Below are 17,775 nucleotides of genomic sequence, written 5' to 3' on the forward strand. Positions count from 1 at the left end.
ATGTTTGGGTGCTTGAGCACGTGAATGTGTGTGTATGTGTGTGTAGGAAGAGAGACACAGAGAAAGAGAGAGATAGAGGAAGAAAGAGAAAGACAGAGGAAACAAAACTAGCAAAATATTAAAAACTGCCAAATCAATCTAGGTGGACAGTTTTAGGTACTCATAATATTACTTTCTATACTTAATTGAGGAATTTAAATTTTTTAAATTAAATTCTAAGAGAAATGAATTTATATCTAAAAAATATTACTCTTGGAGTACCAAAATCTGCAGTGATTTATTTTTCAATGCCTAAATTTCCTGCCTGAAAATGTGAACCTGAACATAGAAGGTAAAAAGAAAAAAAAAATTTAAATTAACAGAATGCAAAATGTGTGCAAACTCTGGGTAACAAAAGGGGATAAATAAAATATATTAATTAATATGTGTCAGATAGTAAGAATATCAGATTCTATTAAATGGTTGTAAACTGAAATACACAGTGGATGTTAGAAAAGGTGTCACTTAAAAAAAAACACAACTATAGTTCAAGGCATTTAAAAGTTTGGTGAAGGCAGGGTAGGTTAAAATTTCTTTACTTCTTGTGCTGGACAAGCATAGGAAACACTTTTTGTTTAAATAGACCTAAAACTGAAATCAGAGTTTGATAACTATATATCAGCATTGTATTTTCTAAAGGACTCCACATAGATGTAGATTTTGGAATAATTCGCTTGGAATACACACTGTATCCAGGCAATGTTTACCTACATTGGCAAACATCAATTTTTTTAATCCTCATGATGGACCAGCAAAAACAGATCACTGCTTTACCAGAGCAGAACACTGAGGGCTTTAAGACCACTACTTTCTTATATTACAAGTCAAAAATTGGTAGAGCAATTAAAGTAGAAATACTAAAAGAAGCTATTCTCTAAAGAAGAAAATTATTTTCTTTAATTCAAAAAAGGAAAAAAGAGAAAACCAAAAAGACACATTGTTTTGTGTTGCTTAGTTGCTAAGTTGTGTCTGACTCCTTTTATGATTCTTTGAGCTGTAGCCCACCAAGCTCCTCTGTCCATGGGATTTCCCAGGCAAGAATACTGAAGTGGGTTGCCATTTCTTTCTCCAGGGGATCTTCCTGTTCCAAGGATTGAACCTATGTCTTCTGTATTGGCAGGTGAGTTCTTAACCACTGATCCACCCAGGGAAGCCCCAAATGATAAATAATGCATTTAAAATGAGAGAAAAAAGAAAGAGAAAGAAACAGGTTTATGATTCCATATTGAACAAGTTTATTAGGAAAATAGAGAAAAGTCTTCTGCATGGAAGTCAAAAGAGAGTTTCTGTGATGGCATCATTCTAATGAGAGATCATGACTAGAGTTCTTAAATGAATTTCACATTCTTCCACTCTTTTGACATCAAATGCAAAAAGGGAAGGGTTGGTGTATCAGATGTAGAGGGCACCGGAAGGCAAGTCTTTAGCAGGACGAAGAATGTATGGGGTTCATTCAGAACTGGTGAATCCTGGTGTCCAGGTATAGAGGATGAGAGTCTTCCGTGGCATCCTCAATAGTAGTAGCCAAAGCCAGAGCCATAGCCAGAGCCGCATCCATAGCCACTTCCACAGAGAGAGCGGGAGCCATAGCCATAGCCACTTCCACAGAGAGAGCGGGAGCCATAGCCATAGCCACAGCCATAGCCACAGCCCAGCCTGCGGAAGCCAGAGCCGTAGCAGGAGCCATAGCCACAGCCCAGGCCTCCATAGCTGTAGCTTCCACAGCCGAGGCCGCCATAGTAGTTTCCGTAGTAGCCACACATGGTGTTGCTTGTTGAGGTTGTTCTCGGGTAGAGAATGAGAGTAGAAGTGTCACTTGAGTGTGGACATTTCTCCCTGCAGAGGGCCTTTTGTATGCTCTCAGTGTGGGTGTGACCCACCACACCTTCATGCCATTGGCTAACTTTATGACTGGACTAATTAGCTTGTTGTTCACAACCAAAGATGAAACCTCAGAGAAATTCAGCAGGCTTGCTGTGTTGACATCTCAGTTTAGATTCCTCTTATCCAGTTAAGGAATTGAATGAGAGGAGATGCAGACTCACACCTACACAGTCCTGTCCCAGATCACACATTTTATTTTAACCACCTAGCACCTTCAGTATAGTGAGAAATATATTTGTTGGTCTTAATCTTATTTGCTCTTGACCTCAGTTTGTTTCACCAAACGTTAAAATTTTTTTCTTAAGACTAACAACTCCTTTTTACTCAAAGATTCTTATCTTCTTGATCCAAATTATCTTCTTCAGTGATTCAGTTTCTTTCCTATATTGAAACTACAATGTATCTTTTATTCCCATGATGTTGATCATAATCCAACCAGTTAAAGTTTCCAGTAAACCAAGTCTGAGCAAAATGCATTATATTTTTCTGTCTATGCCAATGACTAATTCACATTTATGCTCAATTTCTATTGAAGGACTGCAAAAAGGAGTTATTTCTTGAAATCTGATTTCTCCACTTGTTTTTCTAAATTGAATATACAGTTATACAAACTAGTCTGTTCATTAGTGTTAGATTTATATTCTAAGAAAATATCCAATATACTAACATATTTATGTTTATTAATGTGCTAAACCAAGTCCCTTATCAACATGCTGCTACTGCTGCTGCTAAGTCTCTTCAGTCATGTCCGACTCTGTGCGACCCCAGAGATGGCAGTGCACCAGGCTCCCCCAGCCCTGGGATTCTCCAGGCAAGAACACTGGAGTGCGTTGCCATTTCCTTCTCCAATGCATGAAAGTGATACATGAAAGTGAAGTCGCTCAGTCATGCCCGACTCTTAGTGACCCCATGAACTGCAGCCTACCAGGCTCCTCCATCCATGGGATTTTCCAGGCAAGAGTACTGGAGTGGGGTGCCATCAATGTGTTCAATTATTAAATTTGTTTTGAACCAGTCATACTGAGTTCCCTTGCATATACCTAGCATTATGCTTACTTAATTAAAATTAGTGTGACAATTCCTCCCATTGGGAGGCACAAGAGAAGTGAGACAAGTTTCTTATTATAGTTAAACTGTACTTTGTATCCTTAAAAGGATGCGCATTGGGAGGTAACATGATCCATCATCTATGTGTAATCTATCAGTGGATTTCTATTATTCAAATGATATTTCTGAGTCAAAATATTATTTTTATAATCCTCTCATAAATTTAGGCAAGGACAGAGAGTGTAAGATATTGGACACACCCTGTATTTTAGTAAAATCTCCTCTGGAGAGGAAACATTCTTATTCTTGAGAAGTACATTTAATGAGTCAGAAAATGCTTCTTAGTAAAACGGAGTGTTTTTATACTAAGAGTCTAGCCAAACACAATTATCATTCATTCAAGGTGTTTTTGAATGTGGTTTCCATGTGTATATTTGGTAGGCTCACTTTTGTAAAATAGACATAGTATTAAACTACCACAAAATTGCCCTCATCTGACTCTAGTAAAGTAATGCTCAAAATTCTGCAAGCCAGGCTTCAGCAATACGTGAACCGTGAACTTCCAGATGTTCAAGCTGGTTTTAGAAAAGGCAGAGGAACCAGAGATCAAATTGCCAACATCCACTGGATCATCAAAAAAGCAAGAGAGTTCCAGAAATACATCTATTTATGCTTTATTGACTATTCCAAAGCCTTGACTGTGTGGATCACAATAAACTGTGGAAAGTTCTTCAAGAGATGGGAATACCAGACCACCTGACCTGCCCCTTGAGAAACCTATATGCAGGTCAGGAAGCAACAGTTAGAACTGGACATGGAACAACAGACTGGTTCCAAATAGGAAAAGCTATATATTGTCACCCTGCTTATTTAACTTCTATGCAGAGTACATCATGAGAAACTCTGGGCTGAAAGAAGCACAAGCTGGAATCAAGATTGCCGGGAGAAATATCAATACATTAGATATGCAGATGATACCACCCTTATGGCAGAAAGGGAAGAGGAACTAAAAGCCTCTGATGAAAGTGAAGGAGGAGAGTGAAAAGTTGGCTTAAAGCTCAACATTCAGAAAACAAAGATCATGACATCTGGTCCCAACACTTCATGGGAAATAGATGGGGAAACAGTGGAAACAGTGTCAGACTTTATTTTTGGGGGCTCCAAAATCACTGCAGATAGGGATTGCAGCCATGAAATTAAAAGATGCTTACTCCTTGGAAGGAAAATTATGACCAACCTAGATAGCATATTCAAAAGCAGAGACATTCCTTTGCCAACAAAGGTACATCTAGTTAAGGCTATGGTTTTTCTAGTGGTCAAGGATGGATGTGAGAGTTGGACTGTGAAGAAGGCTGAGAGCCTAAAAATTGATGCTTTTGAATTGTGGTGTTGGAGAAGACTCTTGAGAGTCCCTTGGACTGCAAGGAGATCCAACCAGTCCATTCTGAAGGAGATCGGTCCTGTTCATTGGAAGGACTGATGCTGAACCTGAAGCTCCAGTACTTTGGCCACCTCATGCGAAGAGTTGACTCATTGGAAAAGTCTCTGATGCTGGGAGGGATTGGGGGCAGGAGGAGAAGGGGACAACCGAGGATGAGATGGCTGGATGGCATCACCGACTTGATGGACGTGAGTTTGAGTGAACTCCGGGAGTTGGTGATGGACAGGGAGGCCTGGCGTGCTGCGATTCATGGGGTCACAAAAAGAGTCAGACACGACTGAGAGACTTAGCTGAACTGAATTGATTGTGACTTTTGTTCACCTTTTGCTGGGTTGAGATATTGGTATTACAAAACATCTTTACTATATCATTTTCAAATTTCCTGAACAAATGATTAATGTAACCTCAACTATGACAATGCGGTGTCAATCGAGAGATAACAAAATAAGTTTCCAGAAAAAGCTCATTAAAATAGAATGATGATCAGTCCTTCTCTAGGTTATCTAAGTTCTTAAAACATCATCTGAAATTGGTATGACTGAAATTGTCCCTCAGTTTTTTTTAAAAATACAATTAACTTTTTTAAAAGGAAGGTATTTGATTAAAGTGGTTACAAAAGACATCGGTATTTTGGAAAAAATAATGTCCCCAATAACAACTACTGTGTTGCTTCTTCATAGAGTTTAATTCCTGGATTTAATTTGTTTCTTTAATAGCACTGAGTTCCTTTCTCTCTAGTCACAACAGAGAGCATTGTACTCTATGGGATTCCTCTTAAATTTTTTTTTTTTTCCTGGTGTAATTTTCTGTACTATATTCTGTTCTTAAGTACATCTCAAAATCAAAAACAGATAAAAAGCCCTCTTTCTCTCCTCAGTCCTTTCCTGCTGATATCCTATTTTGTTCTACTTCTTGGCAAAAATATCCCATAAATCAATATTTCTATGGTTGTTCTTTATTCTCTTTATCCCTTTTTTTCTTGGTCCACTACTTTTTACTGTCTCTGAGTAGCATTCGGGTTCACCAACTTCCCTTTTCATTCCTAAAGCACTCTCCAACCCTCACTTATACCCTACCACTCACATCTGGTTCAATTGCAGTATACCCAATTGCTCCTTTTCCATATCCTTTCTCTTTTTACTTTTTCAGACTATTTTTTTCTCAAATGTGAAGGTGCCCAGTTAGCTGTTTGCTCCTTTTATAGTTTCTATTTAAATTCTCTTTGCGTGCATAACTGGAAATGTTACTTTAGCCATTTAATCTCAATTCACATTTTCAGTTCTGATATATATTCAAATGATCCCTTGACATCTCCTTTGATTGTTAATGGTCATCATAATTTAACAGAATGAAAATGAGTTCCTGTTTCCTCATACCCTCAAAGCTCCTTTGTTTTTTTGCTACATTTTAAAGCATGTAAGACCTAAGTCAGGTTAGACCTCTCCCAATGGTTTATGCATTCATGTCTTTCTGCATTAAGGTTGCTAGACTATACCAGGCACCATTTAAATTTGAATTTTAAATTATTAAACCTCAGAATATTGAATTTCCCAGGTATCACACAGTATATGTATGTACAAAAAATAATTTATCTGAAAATTAAGTGTATCTGGGTGTCCAGTGCCTGTATTTGCTGTATCTGTAAACCTGAACCACAGAAAGCACAGCCTTTATGATCTGCCCTGTTTTAGTCTCAAGGGCACTCTTCTCCATAGAGTATGTATAAGTTAACAACCTTTCTTCTGTTCAGATGTACCAAGTTTGTTTCCAGCTTAAAATCTCTGCCTTTGGGTCACTGATCCTCTGCAAATAATAGCAAAAGGCTAGAATCTTCTCTTCCCTTGGATCTTTCCAATAGGATTTCCCTGACTGGTTTTTCCAGTAGTCATGTATGGATTTTGGACTATAAAGAAAGCTGAACACTGAAGAACTGATGTTTTTGAACTGTTGTGTTGGAGAAGACTCTTGAGAGTCCCTTGGACTGAAAGGAGATCCAACCAGTCCATCCTAAAGGAAATCAGTCCTGAATATTCACTGGAAGGACTGATGCTGAAGCTGAAACTCCAATACTTTGGCCACCTGATGGGAAGAGTTGACTCATTTGAAAAGACCCTGATGCTGGAAAAGATTGAAGGGAGGAAGAGAAGGCGATGAGAGAGGATGAGATGGTTGGATGGCTTTGCCGATTCAACGGACATGCTGCTGCTGCTAAGTCGCTTCGGTAGTGTCCAACTCTGTGTGACCCCATAGACGGCAGCCCACCAGGCTCCCTCATCCCTGGGATTCTCTAGGCAAGAACACTGCAGTGGGTTGCCATTTCCTTCTCCAATGCATGAAAGTGAAAAGTGAAAGTGAAGTCACTCAGTCGTGTCCAACTCTTAGCGACCCCGTGGGCTGCAGCCCACCAGGCTCCTCTATCCAGGGGACTCTCCAGGCAAGAGTACTGGAGTGGGGTGCCATTGCCTTCTCCATCAATGGACATGAGTTTGAGTAAACTCTGGAAGTTGGTGATGGACAGGGAGGCCTGGCATGCTGTAGTCCATGGAGCCACAGAGTCAGACATAACTGAGCAACTGAACTGAACTGAACTGACCATCTAATCTGGAAACTCTCTTGCCAAGAGTCCTTAGATTTACCTTACCCCTTGCCTTGCCTCATTATTTAAATAGACTTAACCCTATCAGAAATGATCTCATTCACCTTAAGAATTTGCTTTCAAATATCTGCCTCTATTTTCTGCTGATGCTCAGTCCAGAGAGTAAGATCCACAATGAAATGTATCTTGTCTGTCCTGTTCATTGCACCATCCATTTTGCTCATAACAATCCCTGACATACAATTGATACTCAAGAGCTTTATGTACAATAGAATTAACAAATTTCCCAATCAATATAATCTGGGACATCTAAAAATTCTTTGTCACTTTTCTATTTTGAAATAATTTTAGTTATCAAAAGTAGCAAAAATATACCCTTTACCCAGTTATACCTATGGTAATATCTTTAATAACCAAGTACAAAATTAGGAAATTAACCTGGTACAATATCTTAAGTAATCTACATATTTTACTTGAATTTCACATTTTTACCATTATTGTCTGTTTTCTGCTCCAGGATCCAGTCCCAGTTCCTACATGGCTTTTGGTGATCTTATTTCTTTCATCTCCTCCAATTGGTGAGAGCTTTTCAGTCTTTCTTTTATGACACTGACAGATTCAAAGAGCCAAATGTCTTGTAGTTTATTCTTCAATTTTAGTTTGTCTGTTTGCTCATTACAAAGCTGAAGTTATATGTTTAAGCCAAGATATCAGAAGAGATTGGGTATTATATTGGGTGTAGGAGGAGTTTCATAATATCAGTAAACATTTGAAAGTCTCTGGAATAGATTTTTGATCTCAAAGTAGTGATAGAATAAGTATTTCTATTTCTACATAATTATGGTTCATGGCTTTAAACTTCAGGGATTCTACCATGGCCTTTTTCATATGAAGTATAAATCAAAGTGAATAATATTGCTCCACAAAAAGTAATAAAATATATTAACCACTCAAGGATTTAGAAATGAACTTGTCTTATCTACATCTTCCGTATGTCTTTTACCAAGTCTCCTCCACAACTTTTCCATTGTTCTTACCACTGTGAAGCCATACTTTTGTTCCCAAATATGTTTTGTTTTTGTTCCCAAGTATATCTGTGTGTATGCAGATAGAAGGAGGGTATTATTAAATGAAACTAATTTTTAACATGTAGAATCTGTGTTGGTTACATGATCTCATGATGTCTAGCAACATAGTTAGAACTTGAAACCTGAAATAAGCCATTGAATTAGAAAAAAATCTTTTGTTAAAAGCATATGGTTTCATGATAGGCATCTTGACACACAGCACAGTTGTCTTGTTTTGGATATACTGGTTATGAAGAATTCTTGAGATGGTTTTAATGCTAATTAGCTTGAAATATGAGTGCAACAGTGACTGTGGTTGCCCCACATACCACTTAGTTGGTGTATAAGGTGCTGTGCAAATTGTCAACTTAAAACTCTTGAAACAAAATCTGTTCTTCAACTGAGGCTTCTCCTCACATCATGAGCTTCTACAACAACTACTATGGTGGCCTAGGCTCTGGCTACGGTGGCCTGGGATGTTGCTATGGATGTGGCTATGGTGGCTGTGTATATACCTGCTATTGTCCATACTGCTATGGAAGATACTGGTCTTCTGGCTTCTGAGAAATTCTAAATTGCTTGTCTATTCAAAACATGGTCTTATAAGGCACAGTGTGTACTTCCTGCATTATTTATAACAAGGAGGAATATTCAAACAATGACTACTGAGTCTCAGACTACCATACAACATTAGATCTTTTATGATTAAATTGCATGAATCCAAAAATTATAAAGTTATTCATGTAATCCATGTTAGTATTGTATGATTGAATATAAACAATTTTTGAGCAATTGCTTTTGGTAAAATATATCTAAATTCATTTTTCATTAAAGATACTCTGTTTTCACACCTTTACCATTTCCATGTATATTCTTTAATCTAGCTTTCTTCAGATTGTATGTGAGCATATGAATATATGAGATTGTTGACACTTTCACTATCTACAGTAGACAATTTTGGTCCATGGATGGTTATATTCAACCACTGCTTTTCTAATATATGTTTTCATGAGCATATCCAAGGGCTTCTATTATGTACTTTGATATCATCAAAGTCTTTGATCAACTAAAATTTCACTAAAGATATAGGCAAAGTGATAGCTCTATTTTCACTACTTCATGCTAATTCTTAAGAACTCTATTCTTTCTTGATACTATTTTAAGATACCTTTTGGGAGATGTAATTTTTCTTCTCAATTTTATATTATTACTAGTCTTTTTCTCATTAACAACTATGTGCTTGAACTCATCTTATGCATTGTATCTGCGCAAAGGGCTTTATTTCATTAATTTCATTTTACATTGTCGCAGTAAAATATAGAATTTGAGATTCTATATTTTGCATGTCTTTCGGGAAGAGACCTGTTATTTTTTCATAACAAGGCAGTGGCTTTGGTAGGCTACAACCATTCAAACATAGGCCAGATGAAGAATACAGGCTGAAAAGTGTATCCTCGATCCTAATAGTCTGGGTAACGTTCAGCAAACCTGTTATGGTAACTTTAGTTAATTCACTCCATTTATTAGATGTAAATAATAATATCAACAATGATAAAATATAAATTAGTGAGTTCGAAATATGTTTTTAGTAACTAATGTTGGAATTTAGAGTAGCTTAAATGACATACGCACAACTGTCTGTTCACAGTTACTTTCTGAATAGGGGGTCAAAGTATGAGACTGCTAAAATCTTAAACTGTCCCAAATGCATATTTTTTGGAAGCATTTAGAGGGAAGAATTGTGTGGGTATGCCTTCCTTCATCAGTTAAAAATGCATGGAAATGCACGTGATTTTATTTTTTTAAAACTTGTTGGCTCTTTTTGTCCTTACACATGGTCTACCTTGAGACTTCCTTGGTGGCTCAGACAGTAAAGGATCTGCCTGCAATGCAGGAAACTTGGGTTCAATATTGAGTCAGGGAGATCTCTGGAGCCTGGAAATGCAATCCAGTGCAATATTCTTGCCTGGAGAAGTCCATGGACAGAGGAACCTGGTGGGCTACAGTCCATGGGGTTGCAGAGTCAGACATGACTGAGTGACTAACACACACACACACACTCCACACACATGGTCTGTCTTGGGGAATATTATATATGTGTACTTGAAAGAAATCTGTGTAGTTGGGTATTCTTTTGATAGTTAGGTCTAGTTGGTTTATAATTTTCTTCAACCATTTATATTATGATCTTCTATATAGTTATTTTATCTAATATTCAAAATGGGATATTAGAACAACCATCTACTTTTATTGCAGTCTCTTTCAGTTCTGTCCATTCTTGATTTATGAATTTTTTAGCTCTGTTATTAGTACATATGAATTTTAAATTGTTATATCTCCTTGATAGATTGCCCTATTTATCATAAAAAGGGTTCATCTTTATCACTATTAAAATTCTTTGTTTTAAAGTCTAGTTAGTCTGATATTGGTGTATGTACTCCAGCTTTCTAATGGTAGCTGTTTGCATTATACGTATGTATACATGTGCACATATATATGTGCATTTGTCTGTGTTTGTTTCAAGAGCATTTAATTATTGAAAATTTTTATGATGGCTACTCTAAAATGTGTTAGATAATTTGATTAACTTAGTGTTAGAGTCAGTTGACTATCTTTTTCTGTTCAAGTTGTCATTTTGTTGATTCTTGGTGTGATGGTATGAGAGAAAAATTTTTAGAGCATCTCGGTTCTATTTAAATCTCTCTCTCTTTTGAAGTTGGCAGTCACCTTGTTCAGGTTCAGCATGGGGGTTCTGTGAGCTATGATTCATAAAGTTCAGAACTGCTGCAGCATTATTTTAATGTCTTTGCTTTATCTTGACCACTGGTTGTCCCACTGGTTCCTGATACTTGAAAGGGCAGAAAGAATTTCACTGGCTCAGGCTCTGTGTTTCTCTTGGTGGAGCAGTGGCATAGTGAGATCGCCCACCTACCCCCCTCACTACCAAGATGACTCTTGGATGGGATAGGAGAGTCCTGGGTACCTAGGTACCTAGGGCAAAGTCTTAAGGGATTCAGAAAAACTCCCTTCAAAAAGTATATTAATAAAAAATAAATCACATGGAAGATTGGAAAACATTTTAAATTGATTAATAAAGAAATGCAATGTACCAAATTAATGGCTTACCAATGAAGAAGTGATTAGAGGGAAATTTACAGTTTTAAAATATTATATTATGAAAAAAATATTTAAAATCAACAAAAGTTTATTTAAACAGCTAGAAAGTAATATAAAATTAAAGGATGAAGGAAAAATAAACACAAGTAGAAACAATTCAACAGAGAAAGGACATGCCATAAAGAAAATAGTACACAAGTTTGGTAGGCCAAACTGATAAACTCTGGACAAACTGATCAAGAATATAGGAGAGATAATACAAATTAACAATCTGAAGAATGATAGAATCAACATCTTTAAAATCTAACAGACTCTAAAAATAATAAGTGAACAAGTACAAAGGATGTTATGCCAATAAATTCCACAACATGGATGAAATAGTTTCTTTTAATTAAAAACTTATCAAAATTAATCAGTAAATCTGAACAGCATTTTATCTAATAAAGAAAGTGAATACATTATTCAAAACAGCTTTCCACAAAATAAACTCTAGGTTTTGATGACTTCAATGGTAAATTTCATTAAATATTTAAACAGCATTTTTATCGTTAACTTAAGAAAAAGATAGTGGTCTAGGAGCTTTCCTCAAATATATTCTCCAAAGCAATGCCTAAAAAAGGATATACCTACAGGTATTTTATTAATTGTACCAGAACACAGAATTCATATCTATCTGTCTACCTATCTATCTATCTATCTAGGAGATATAGATAGAAACATATCAATAATGAAAAGCTTTAATATACCACTCTCTGAACAAGCGTATCTAGTAGAAACAAATAAGTGAAATGAGAGAACACCTACAATTTAATTTATAAGGTAGATATTATGGATATATGTCCATCTATATACTTACAGTAGAGAAAAAACCTTCTTCTCGTTTCCATAGAAATATATAAAAATTGATTAAAAGAAAAAAATTGTCCATTTTTAATATAGAGGTGATGCAGAAAATATTTTTAGACTGTTTTGCTATGAAGATAGAGGTTGTTAGGTGGGCTGCAGTCTATGGGGTCGCACAGAGTCGGACACGACTGAAGCAACTTAGCAGCAGCAGCAGCAGAGGTTGTTAACAAAAACAAGGGACAGAAAATCCTGTTCACCTAGTGACTAAATCTTTGATTAAACGTTTCTCAGAAAAAAGAGTGAATATAATCTGAGATCACAGAATATCAAAATAAATAATGGTAATGGAAATAGTAATTAAGAAAATTGATGAAAAATATTCATGCACTAATTGGGGAAAATTTATAACACTCACTACTTTTGTTAGTGAAAGATGAAAGAAATAGCATAAATAATATCTTGGTTGTGAGTGAAGTCGCTCAGTCGTGTCTGACTCTTTGCAACCCTGTGGACTGTAGCCTACCAGGCTTCTCCATCCATGGGATTCTCCAGGCAAGAATACTAGAGTGGGTTGCCATTTCCTTCTCCAGGAGATCTTCCTGACCTAGGGATTGAATCCGTGTCTCCCACATTGTAGGCAGACGCTTTACCATCTGAGCCACCAGGGAAGTCACTTATCTTGGTTGAGAGCCTTAAATAAAAACAATTAAGTAAACCAAAGGAAATGCAAAGAAGGAGGTAATAAACAGCTAAGCAGAAATTAATGAAACAGAAAACAGAAAAAAAGCAATTGGCTTTTAATAAACTCAAAATATTATTATTTGAAAAGACCGGCATTTATAAATCATTTGCTAATTTGATCAAAGGGGGAAAAAGAAAAAGAATAAAAGAAAAAAGAAAAAGAAAAAGTCTATACAAAATTAGAAATAATGAAAAATAAACAAGTAAATAAGTTTAAAAAATGTTATGAATCTACTTTGCAGATCTTTGTAGGTATAAATTTGAACCCTGGATGCAATGAATAATTTCTTAGGGGAATATAGATGACTAGAACTGATACATTTACACTGAGCAGTTATAAAGAGACTGATTTCCGAGGGAGAAACAGAAAAAATCATTATAGAAATACCCTACAAAATATTCCGGATCTAGATAATTATGCATGGAAATTCTACCAAATTTTCAGAGATAAAATTATTTGATGTCCTATAAATTGTTCCAGAGTACTGCAAATGAGGGAAAGTGCTTGATTCCCAACAGAAAGGATGCATAGCATTTGATATCAGTGGTAGGTAAACAATTAAGATGCCATTATGATCTCTTCTTCTCGATGTCAATGGCCTGGTGTGATGCCCTCCTCTTGAGTATAGACAAGATATGTGAATTACTTCTAACTAATGCCAACATCCACTGGATCATCGAAAAAGCAAGAGAGTTCCAGAAAAATATTTATTTCTGCTTTATTGACTGTGCCAAAGCCTTTGACTGTGGATCATAATAAACTGTGGAAAATTCTGAAAGAGATGGGAATACAGACCACCTGACCTGCCTCTTGAGAAACTTATATGCAGGTCAGGAAGCAACAGAACTGGACATGGAACAACAGACTGGTTCCAAATAGGAAAAGGAGTATGTCAAGGCTATATATTGTCACACTATTTATTTAACTTCTATGCAGAGTACATCATGAGAAACGCTGGGCTGGAAGAAGCACAAGCTGGAATCAAGATTGCTGGGAGAAATATCAATAACCTCAGATATGCAGATGACACCACCCTTATGGCAGAAAGTGAAGAGGAACTAAAAAGCCTCTTGATGAAAGTGAAAGAGGAGAGTGAAAAAGTTGGCTTAAAGCGCAACATTCAGAAAACAAAGATCATGGCATCTGGTCCCATCACTTTGTGGGAAATAGATGGGGAAACAGTGGAAACAGTGTCAGACTTTATTTTTTTGGGCTCCAAAATCACTACAGATGGTGACTGCAGCCATTAAATTAAAAGACGCTTACTCCTTGGAAGAAAAGTTATAACCAACCTAGGTAGCATATTCAAGAGCAGAGACGTTACTTTGCCAACAAAGGTCCATCTAGTCAAGGCTATGGTTTTTCCAGTAGTCATGTATGGATGTGAGAGTTTGACTGTGAAGAAAGCTGAACACTGAAGAATTGATGCTTTTGAACTGTGGTGTTGGAGAAGACTCTTGAGAGTCCCTTGGACTGCAAGAAGATGCAACCAGTCCATTCTAAAGGAGATCAGTCCTGGGTGTTCTTTGGAAGGAATGATGCTAAAGCTTAAACTCCAGTACTTTGGCCACCTCATGCGAAGAGTTGACTCATTGGAAAAGTCTCTGATGCTGGGAGGGATTGGGGGCAGGAGGAGAAGGGGATGCCAGAGGATGAGATGGCTGGATGGCATCACTGACTCGATGGACGTGAGTTTGAGTGAACTCCAGGAGTTGGTGATGGACAGGGAGGCCTGACATGCTGCAATTCATGGGGTCACAAAGAGTCAGACATGACTGAATGACTGAACTGAACTGAATACTATACAGAATAAGTGATGAAACATTTGATTGTTTACGTGATTATGTTACATAAAACTGTATGGGATTATAGTGCCCATCTTGGGCTTTCCTTATAGCTCAACTGGTAAAGAATCTGCCTGCAGTGAAGGAGACCTGGGTTCAACTCCTGGGTCAGGAAGATCCCCTGGAGAAGGAAATGGCAACCCACTCCAGTATTTTTGCTTAGAAAATCCCATGGACAGAGGGTTCATGGGGTTGCAAGAGTTGGACAGGATTTAGCGACTAAACCACCACCACCATAGTGCCATCTTGATGGAGTGTTTTCCCTCCATTTCAGGCTTTGAAAAGACAAGCAAACATGTAAGAAACTATAGGCAGCCTCCTGAAGCTGAGAGCGGCCTCTAGCAGTCAGCTTACAAATGCCTCCCACCAAAAGTCACTGTTGAGCACCCCCACCCCCCCACCCCCAGTTACACAAGCACACAGAATGGAATTCAGCCCAAGATAAGTCTGTAGGTAATACTGAATGTCAAATAACTGACCCAAAAGCCAGGATTGCTCTTTGGATTGATTACTTTTATTAGATCAACAAACAAATAAGCTCCATGATGAAGGAATCAAGGTAATTACTATGGTATCATCATTCTAATGAAAGAAGAACTCTTGAGTTCACAGGAAACTTTTACTTTATCCACTTAATGAGGTAAGTTCTGGGAAATGTAGAGGTTAGATGGTAGGTCCACAATAGACCACACTAAACTTCCATGATGCAGCCTAACCATCACCCAGGGGAAAGACACAGAACATGAGGGCTTCAGAACTGGTGAATCCTGGTGTCCAGGTGTAGAGGATGAGAGTCTTTCTTGGCATCTTCAATAGTAGTAGCCAAAGCCAGAGCCATAGCCGCATCCATAGCCATAGCCACAGCCATAGCCACAGCCCAGCCTGCGGAAGCCAGAACCGTAGCCACAGCCATAGCCATAGCCCAGGCCTCCATAGCCATAGCTTCCACAGCCGAGGCCGCCATAGTAGTTTCCGTAGTAGCCACACATGGTGTTGGTTGTTGAGGTTGTTCTCGGGTAGAGAAGGAGAGTAAAAGTGTCACTTGAGTGTGGACATTTCTCCCTGCAGAGGGCCTTTTATATGCCCTCAGTGTGGGTGTGACCCACCACACCTTCATGCCATTGGCTAACTTTATGACTGATCCAATTAGTTTGTTGCTCACAACCATAGCATGAAACAACAGGGAAATTCAGCAGGCCTGTTGTGCTCACATCCCAGCTTGGATTCCTCTTATTTAATTGAGTGTTTGGATGAGAGGAGACATACACTCATACCTACACAGTCCTGCCCCAAAGTATTATATGTGTTCATTTTAAGCTTCTAGAACCATCCTTCAGTCAAGAAAAAAGACTTTGTTAGGACTTTTCAAATAATTTTATTATTTTATAACCTTTCACAAAGAATAATATTTCTATCGTTTCATACATTTTTCTTCTCTCTTCATCAAAATTATTGCTTTCTTCAGATATTTAAGCAATTTTGTCTTTCATGACATAATATTGACAATAATTTTAATAAAGTTACTTGAAATAAAATTTCTAGGCAATCAGTTCTGAACAAAATGTCTTCTATTTTCTTACTTATATCAATGAGTTTAACTTTCATTTAAGTTCAGCTTCCACTGAAGGATGTGAAAATAGAAGTCATTCTCTAGAATCCAATTTCTGTAATTGTGTATATTGTGATTAGCTAATAGTAGTTAATATTAATATTAGTTAATATTCTAATACTCTAAATAAGTATCCAATAGGATTAACACCATTTTTTGTGCGAATAATGATAATTAGATAGAAAACTGTTTCTCTCTCAAAACATTCGATCAGTAAGCTTTGTAACCTGCTGAGCTATATTGCTAATGCTTGAATTCCAACTGTGTGTGTGTGCTCAGCCATGTTCAACTCTTGGTGACCGCATGGACCTGGTAGGCTACTCCGTCCATGGGATTTTTCAGGCAAGAATACTGGAGTAGGTTGCCATTTCCTACTCCAGGGGATCTTCCCAATTCAGGGACTGAACCCATGTCTTCCATGTCTCCTGCATTGGCAGGTGGATTCTTCTATCACTGAGCCACCTGGGAAGCCCCCTATCTTCATTCAAATCAGTGAGACAGCTCAACATTTTGGGTACCAAAGTAAGAGTGGTATTATAGTTTAAACTGTATTTCTGCATCTTTAGCAAAATGCATATGGGAAAGCAGCATTATTTATACATCCACTGGATTTCTGATATTCCATGATAATTGTTATTCAAAATATTTACATATGTCTCTTTACCCAGGTTTTTGGACTTCCCTGGTGGCTCAGACAGTAAAGTGTCTGCCTACAATGCAGGAGACCGGGGTTCAATTCCTGGGTTGGGAAGATCCTCTGGAGAAGGAAATGGCAACCTACTCCAGTATTCTTGCCTGGAAAATCCCATGGATGGAGAAGCCTGGTAGGCTACAGTCCATGGGGTCGCAAACAGTCAGACACAACTGAGTGACTTCACTTTCTCTTTACCTAGATTTAGATAGGGTTTAGAGAGTGGAATTTGGGGCTGGTTTGCATTGCAGTGAAGGTGGTTTGAGAAGTTGGACATCCTATACATTTTAATCAACTCTCTCTGCAGAGTATTAGGGTATGGATACAGATTTTTCAAATCGCCTGAGTCACTTAACATCATAGCTACTTCAAAGAAGTCAAAATAAAATCATATATTAATGAAACAGAAAAATGTTGTCTTGCTAATGATCAGACCAACACATTCATTTGTTCAGTCATTATGTATTTTTTAAATGTACTTTCTATGTGTGTTTCACGTTAGGTGCAGTTTTGTAAAGTACACATGCTGTTGTGACATTCAGTTCACTATCACTGGATCGAGATATTATAAGCAGAGAACTTCTTCACTACATCATATACAAATTTCTCATACAGAAAATAATAGTAGGTTCAGCTCCCACAGTTCAGAGTCAATCAAACAATGTTTTAGTAAAAACTAGTTGAAACAACATGATGATTATTCTTCTTTAAGAATATTTAAGTCTTAGAACAATGCCTAATTCTGATGTGTGAATTTTCCAGTTAATCAAAAAATAAAAATAAAACCTATAATTAACTTGTTTTTTGTATTTGATTAAATAGGATGAGGATACATTTTGTGTGTGTGCAAAA

At 37.3% G+C, this 17,775-nt stretch overlaps 2 protein-coding genes across 2 annotated transcripts; one reads left to right on the top strand and one right to left on the bottom strand.

Moving 5' to 3' along the window:
* Window positions 1-1,250: 1,250 nt before the first annotated feature.
* KRTAP6-1 (keratin associated protein 6-1) lies at window positions 1,251-1,863 on the bottom strand. Its single transcript, NM_001193399.1, is given in 1 exon segment — window positions 1,251-1,863. A coding segment is annotated over 1 exon segment (252 nt). The 5' UTR covers window positions 1,803-1,863; the 3' UTR covers window positions 1,251-1,550.
* A 6,631-nt stretch (window positions 1,864-8,494) lies between these two features.
* On the top strand, window positions 8,495-8,638 carry LOC114113316 (keratin-associated protein 22-1). Its single transcript, XM_027965697.1, has one exon. It carries the CDS (start codon window positions 8,495-8,497, stop codon window positions 8,636-8,638), a length of 144 nt encoding a protein of 47 aa, XP_027821498.1.
* Window positions 8,639-17,775: the final 9,137 nt, after the last annotated feature.

This window comes from Ovis aries, chromosome 1 (genome assembly GCF_016772045.2).
Source record: "Ovis aries strain OAR_USU_Benz2616 breed Rambouillet chromosome 1, ARS-UI_Ramb_v3.0, whole genome shotgun sequence".
In the NCBI taxonomy this organism is placed as follows: Eukaryota; Metazoa; Chordata; class Mammalia; order Artiodactyla; family Bovidae; genus Ovis; species Ovis aries.